The sequence below is a fragment of the Tupaia chinensis genome, unplaced genomic scaffold (assembly GCF_000334495.1).
Source record: "Tupaia chinensis unplaced genomic scaffold, TupChi_1.0 Scaffold149011_1, whole genome shotgun sequence".
Lineage (NCBI taxonomy): Eukaryota > Metazoa > Chordata > Mammalia > Scandentia > Tupaiidae > Tupaia > Tupaia belangeri.
Genome location: NW_006208857.1, coordinates 950,934 through 957,209, shown reverse-complemented (window position 1 = coordinate 957,209; position 6,276 = coordinate 950,934). Strand labels below are relative to the sequence as shown.

Here is a 6,276-nt window from a genome sequence, read left to right as displayed (position 1 = left end):
ACACGACGTTCTTCCACTCAGAGTTAAGCCGAGGCGCCGGCAAGTGGCATGGTGACTAAGGCACTGGGCTCCCACGTGGCCGACTGGGCAGTTTGAGTCCTGGACCCTGCAACTTGACAATCACACTGGGTGCGTGTGCACCTCAGATCCCAAGAGGAGAAGAACAAACAGGGACTGCAGCAAGGCCATCCCCCCGGGATGAGTTCTCACTTTCCCTCTGTCTCTGGCAAGCACACATGTCCTATAGCAAAACTTTTAAAAGTTAAACAAACAAAAAAGCTAGAATAGATATTCCAGAAATAAACCCTTACATATATGCTGAAATGATTTTTTAAAAATATTTGTTATCGGGCATGTAATGCTCACTGGAGGAAGCGGGGAGGGGGTATGGTCACACCACAATTCCTTCTCCCCCATTCTCCTGTTGCAATTTGAGGTACACATGTACATGCACCCACCATTTTTCAAGTCGCTGGGTCTGGGGCTCAAACCACACAGTTAGCCACGTGGGATCCAGCTGCCTTAATCACCAAGCCATAAGCTGGTTCCTTCAATAATTTATTTTTAGAGAGGTTTTTGCTATAGGGCTCATGCGCTTGCCAGAAAGACAGAGAGACAGAAAGCCAGAAATCACCCCCCAGGGGGGATGGCCATGCCACAATCCTTTCTCCTCCATTCTCCTCTTGGGATCTTAGGCACGCATGCACACGTGCCTGGTGTGAGTTTAAGCCACCGGGTATGGGACTTGAACTGTGGTCAACTACATGGGAGTCCAGCGACATAGCCATTACACCAACTGCTGCTCTCGCTTTAGTAATTTTTGACAAGGGTGCCAACACCATTCAATAGGGGAAGGACAGTTTTTTCAACAAGTAGTGCTGAGAAAACTAGATATCCACACGCAGAAAAAAAAAAAAAAAATTGAAGTTGGACCCTTAGCTAACACCATAGACAAAAATTAACTCAAAATGGATCAAATACCTAAATGTAATACCTAAAACTATAAAACCATTAGAAGAAAACAGGGCCAAAGCTTCATGACACTGGTTTTGACAATGATTCCTTGGATAAAACACCGAAAGTACAGGCAACAAAAGAATAACTAGGCAAAGTGAAGGAGTTCGTGAAATTTTTCATTTTTTGTACACCAAAAGAAAATATAAACAGAAAAAAGATCATCCATGGAATGGGAGCGAACATCCAAATCACATATCTGATCATATCGATAAATTAATATCTTTAATATAGAGAGAACTTCTAAACACAACAACAGAAATACAAAACGATCCAAACATAGGCAAAAGACTAGAAGAGGTCACTTTATTTTCTTTGTTTGAGAGATGTTTTGCTAAAGGGCACGTCACGTGCTGGAGAGACAGAGAGACAGAAAGCAAGAAATCATCCCCGCCCCCGGGGGGATGGCCACGCCGCCATTCCTTCTCCTCCATTCTCTTCTCAGGATCTTGGGCACGCGCACACACACACCTAGCGTGAGTTTCAAGCTGCCAGGTCCAGGACTCAAACCGTGGTTGACGACATAGGAGTCTAGAACCTTAACCACTACACCATCTGCTAGCCCCATAGAACAGATGTTTCTCCAACAAAGATATTCAGATCGCCACGCAACATGAAAATGTGCTCAATGTCGCTAAGTGCTGGGGAAATGCAGATTAAAGCTACAGTAAGATACGACTTCACACTTGTCAGGATGACTACTATTTTTTTTTTAAAAAAAGAAACAAATGGTTATAATGGTCAACTTTGTGTTCTGTGTATTTTATCACAATAAAAAAAAAAAGTTCTGCCGCACCTAACGGCCTTGGATTTACACTTGGTTTAGAGGAAAAGCGAAGTCTCGTGTCCCAGATTTGGGGCCAGTGGCAGGGTAGAGGGGAGGGGAACACCAGGAGACGCAAAGACGAGAGGAGGACTTCAGCGGAAAGAGGATTCAGGGCTAGAGGTGGCCGGGAGAACGACGACCCACTGCCACTCGTGCAAGTCGGACAACCCCGCCTCTCCCCGCCCTGCCCAGGACTTGTCCTGGACAGAAACTGGGTCTTATCGAGGCACTAAGGAGCATGGGACCCCACTGACACTGAGCTACGGTTGCTGGTCCAGCCTGAGCCTTGTCCGTCAGGCCCTCTCGAAAGCCATAAGGCCTTCTCAGAGATGCGAGAGACCATGTATCTGTCCCAGCCAGGTATGGGGGGGAGACGGACCCCAACAGAGAAAGGGTGACAGATGGTTTCGTGGCAGAGGTCAGCAGGCTGCACCACGAGGGCCTTCGGGCAAGAGGACAGGACCACTGGAGAGGCGGCCCGGCGAAGAGCACGGAAGGCGGGGGAGGAAGTCGATCCCTCTGCCCCGAGAACACTGGCCAGGAGGCAGGACCAAGGCGCTCCAGGAGAGCCAGGCAGATCCTGCTCCTGTCCTGACCCAACGGGTAGGACAGGGGCCACGGGCCGCGCCCGGAGAGTGGAGGCTTTACGTGAGCAGGCAGCCGGGGTCAGGCAGACAGACCCTAGGCCCCCGAGCCCCCTTAGGACAAGTTTCTCCCTAGAGGCCCCCACTCTTCGCCATTCCTCTCGGGGTCCTCTCCATCCCCGGAGGGCCCCCCACGCCTGCCTTGAGGTTTACGATGGACAGGGAAGATCTTTACCACAACCTGGAGTACGGGAGAATGCCTTTCCGTGAGCAGCTCTTCCAATGGCCGGAATGTGGCTTCCCACTGGGGTGGGCCCTGAGGAGCCCTAGAGGGCTGGGAGAGGCAGAGGGTGGAAACAATGAAGAGAAAGGAAACTGAGCTGTGAGATAGAGAGGGGACAGATCTCACAGGTGTGACCACAGGGCGTGACATTTTATGAGCAACATGGAAACTGCAAAGTCCCTGAATGAAAAATGTCCTGGGCAAATAAGCCACCCGCATCTCGGTCACAGAGAGCGCCGGGGGAGGCTGCTGGCCCCTGTGCCCCAAGGCCTCGGGGAAGCCCACCGTCCCGTATCCCCAGATCAGTCATTCCAGAACCAGAATGGGAAAGACGACACAGGGGTGCATCTGTCACCCCAAGGGCTAAAGGAGGAGATGCCCCAGAGCCCTGGACACCAGGGACTGCCCTAGCCGGGAGGAGGGGAGGATAAAGATGGTTCCAGGGTGAGGACAGTGCGCAGAGTCCGAGAGGGAGGGCAGACGGGTATGGTGGTATCCAGACCACTGGCCGGCATGAAGACTGAAGGAAGTCCCATGTCATCTCCTCACCCAGAGCGTGAAGTCCTGGCTGCAATTCCGAGCAATTCTGCGGGGGCAGGACGGTGGTGCAGCAGTAACACAGCACTCTGCAAGGACGACCTCATGGGAAGGTTTCGGGTTCACATCCAGAGCCTTCCCTGAGAACTCCGGGCATGCACATGTGCCCAGGATCCAGGGCTGGCTGAAGCTGGGGGTGCAACACAGTGTGAAGACCCTGTGAGGGTTGTCTGTCTGTCTGCCTGTCTCTCACACACAAAAAATAAGTTTTTGTTTTTGTTTTTAAGAGAGATTTTTGCTATAAGGTGCGTGCACTCGCCAGAGACACAGAGACAGAAAGCAAGAAGTCACTCCTCCAGGGAGATGGCCACACCACAATCCTTTCTCCTCCATTCTCCTCTCAGGATTTTTAGGCATGCACACACACACACATACTCGGTGTGAGTTTTAAGCCACCAGGTCCAGGACTCAAACTGTGGTCAACTATGTGGAAGTCCAGTGATGTAACCATTATGCCATCTGCTGGTCCCAAGAAAGTTTTGAAAAATAGTCTGTAGTTGGGGCTGGCAGGTGGCGTGGTGGTTAAGGACGCTAGACTCCCACAGGGCCAACCACAGTTCAAGTCCCAGACCTGCCGGCTTGCTTTCTCAATTTCCCTCTCTCTCTCTCTCACTCTGTCCCTCTCTGGTCAAATTACAAAATAAATAAAGTTAAATAAAAATACTTCTTTAAAACAAAAACAGTCTGGGGAACCAGCGGTTAGTGTAATGGTTATGTTGCAGCGTGACCATCCCCCCTGGGGGGTGATTTCTCGCTTTCTGTCTCTCTGTCTCTGTCTGTCTGGCGAGTGCACGCACCCTGTAGCGAAAACCTCTTAAAAAAAAAAAAAAAGGAAAAAAACAAAAACAGTCTGCACCAAACTCCCACTGCCATAAGACCAGAACCTCGGTGGATGCAAAGCTAGTTAGAGCCATTCCTCATCCCACTTAACTGAAAGTATTCCGTGGTTGTGCTGCACAAATGTTTGATTGGAGCATGCTTCAACTGCAGCACGGTGTTTTGTAGCACGTTTCTTTTCAAATCTGGGAAACTCTCCATTCCAAAACTTATCTGACCCCAAGAGTTTCAAATAAAAGTTGGTTGATCTGTATTCAATCCCACTCTCCTTCCTTCTTAAACAGGCTGTATCTGAGAGAAGGGATGGCGGTAGTGGAGAGGACCTGTGTCTTCGCTCGTACACCATGGACGGGGTGGCAACGTGGGCATCTTTGTGGACAGGTATGGTGGGGGGCTCTACGCCCAGCATCCTAACTTGTTAGCACAGCAGGCAGGGCCAGCAGGGGGCATGGACTTTAAGACAGCTGGATCCCACATGGCTGATTTTATGGCTCAAGCCCGAGGCCCAGCAGTTTGAAAACCATGCCAGACGCATGTGCCCCACACCCCAGTGGAGAAAGGAGAAGGGACTGCGGTGTGGACATCGCCCACAGGGGTGATTTCTCACTTTCTGTCTCTCTCTCTCTGAGGAGCATACGTGCCCATAGCCAACTGAAAGAAAACATGATAAACAAAAGCAGCAGGCAGAGATGGGTTAAATGCCTCGTGGGCACAGAGAGACGGAAGCCAAGAAGGAGCCCGTGTTCTGGAAGAGACATCTTTGAAGTGCAGCAGGTGTTCTCACAAAGTCTGCCCTTTGATACGCTCCGCTCCCTCGCTGGCGGAAAGTGGGGAGAGGTGGAGGGTGCTGCTAAAAAAAAAAAAAAAAAAAAAAAAAAGCCACAACAGCGCTTCAGCGACTCTCGAAGGTCAGCTTGCCATCCGAGGCAGACGACTCAGAAAGGAACTGCAGCTGCTACCCCGTTGGTGCAGACGAGGCGCCCACACAGGCGGCTAGGGAGGGGCGTGCGGTCAGCAGCCGAGCCAGAACGCGCTCCCAGCTAGGAGCCATGGCCTGGCCACCTCCCTGCTGGCTGTGTGTTCTGGGGACCTTAGCGGGGCTCTCAGCCTCCCCGGCCCACAGGAGCTGTCCAGAGAAGCACTACGAGACCCAGCAGGGGCTGTGCTGCCCGCTGTGCGAGCCAGGTAAGGGCCCGGCAGGTAGGGGCAGGTGGGGAGGACGGGGTCGAAGGCTCAGGGAAGCCTAGGGTGAGCCTGACCTGAGCTCAGCAAGAGGCACCCCAGAGGGTACAGAAGGGCCTGCCCTGGGCTTTGACGTGACCCTGTCTCAGGGACGTTCCTGGTGAAGGACTGTGACCAGCACCGAAAGGCGAGTCAGTGCGACCCGTGTCTACCAGGGATCTCCTTCTCGCCAGCCCACCACGCCCGGCAGCACTGCGAGAGCTGTCGGCACTGCAGCTTCGGTGAGGGGGGCACAGGGGCGCGGGCGGTGCCCTGGGCAAGTGTCCGGGGAGCAAGGCTGAGGAAGGGAAGGAAAGGTGACCCTGGCCCTCTGTGGACCTCAGCACCCATGTCTGTAGGTGAGGGACTGTGGGCTAGCCTGGAATTCCGTGCACAGGTCACACGTGATAAGCAGGGCCCAGGTGTCCGGGTACCATCGCTGAAGCGCGGCCGCCCAGCCGTTTCTAGCCAGCCCCAGCCCCAGGCCCTTCTTCAGCCCTCCCGTCGGCAGACACCCTGTGATCACCCACTTCCTACCACCACTGACTGTGCCCGTCCCGTCCAGGCCTCTCACCCTCTGCCCTTGCAGACCCTTGTCCGGGCTGGGTCCCAATTCCTGACAAGTCACAAGGAGACTGAGTGCTAGCAGCAACTCAGAGTCGGAACTCAGAAAGAGGCCATGGGGCGCAGGACGAGAGGCTGTCCCTCTCCCACCCTGACAGGCACTAAAGAACAGTTGGTATGGGGACCAGCAGTTAGCGCAATGGCTAAACTCACGCCGGGCCCGTGTGCGTGCATGCCCAAGATCCCGAGAGGAGAATAGAGGAGAAGGGATTGTGGCGTGGCCATCCCCCTGGGGGTGATTTCTTGCTTTCTGTCTCTCTGTCTCTCTGTCTGTCTGGCGAGCGCAAGCG

At 53.1% G+C, this 6,276-nt stretch overlaps 1 protein-coding gene across 6 annotated transcripts in view; it reads left to right on the top strand.

The window, feature by feature from the left end:
* Positions 1-4,949: 4,949 nt before the first annotated feature.
* The window catches only part of CD27 (CD27 molecule), an 8,192-nt gene continuing 6,865 nt past the window's right edge, over positions 4,950-6,276 (top strand). The window contains exons 1-2 of one of the 6 annotated variants that reach the window (XM_027769227.1): positions 4,950-5,326; positions 5,473-5,604. In XM_027769227.1, the coding sequence (XP_027625028.1) occupies positions 5,191-5,326; positions 5,473-5,604 (268 nt within the window). In that variant the 5' untranslated portion in view covers positions 4,950-5,190. Of the gene's footprint in view, positions 5,327-5,472; positions 5,605-6,276 lie in introns of those variants that run through there. The other 5 variants (XM_027769225.1, XM_027769224.1, XM_006170829.3 and 2 more) reach the window with 5 other exon arrangements.